General features: G+C 65.2%; 1 protein-coding gene across 1 annotated transcript in view; it reads right to left on the bottom strand.

The window, feature by feature from the left end:
• Positions 1-129: 129 nt before the first annotated feature.
• LOC104496081 (laminin subunit beta-1-like) overlaps positions 130-227 on the bottom strand; it is a gene marked incomplete at both ends in the record, with an annotated part of 538 nt that continues 440 nt past the window's right edge. The window contains one exon of the mRNA XM_010139155.1: positions 130-224. Within this exon, the coding sequence (XP_010137457.1) occupies positions 130-224 (95 nt within the window). The remainder of the gene's footprint in view (positions 225-227) is intronic.

Genomic DNA, 227 nt, shown 5'->3' with positions numbered 1-227 from the left:
GCTGTAGGGATCCGCCACGGGGATGGAGGGGTCCAGCACTTTGAAGATGACCTGTGGGCAGGAAGCAAGGGGTGAGCCCAACCTTCCTGGCCCCCTGGCACCCCTCCATGCTGCCCTGGCCCTACGCACCTCCCCATGGCTGGAGGGCTCGATCTCGGAGTAGCGCTGGTCACACAGCACCTCGTCCACCAGCCCCGAGGGCTGGCTGGGGAAGCAAGGAAAAAGGT

Source organism: Buceros rhinoceros, unplaced genomic scaffold (genome assembly GCF_000710305.1).
Source record: "Buceros rhinoceros silvestris isolate BGI_N320 unplaced genomic scaffold, ASM71030v1 scaffold37490, whole genome shotgun sequence".
NCBI lineage: Eukaryota > Metazoa > Chordata > Aves > Bucerotiformes > Bucerotidae > Buceros > Buceros rhinoceros.
This window is presented reverse-complemented; position numbering and strand designations above follow the sequence as displayed.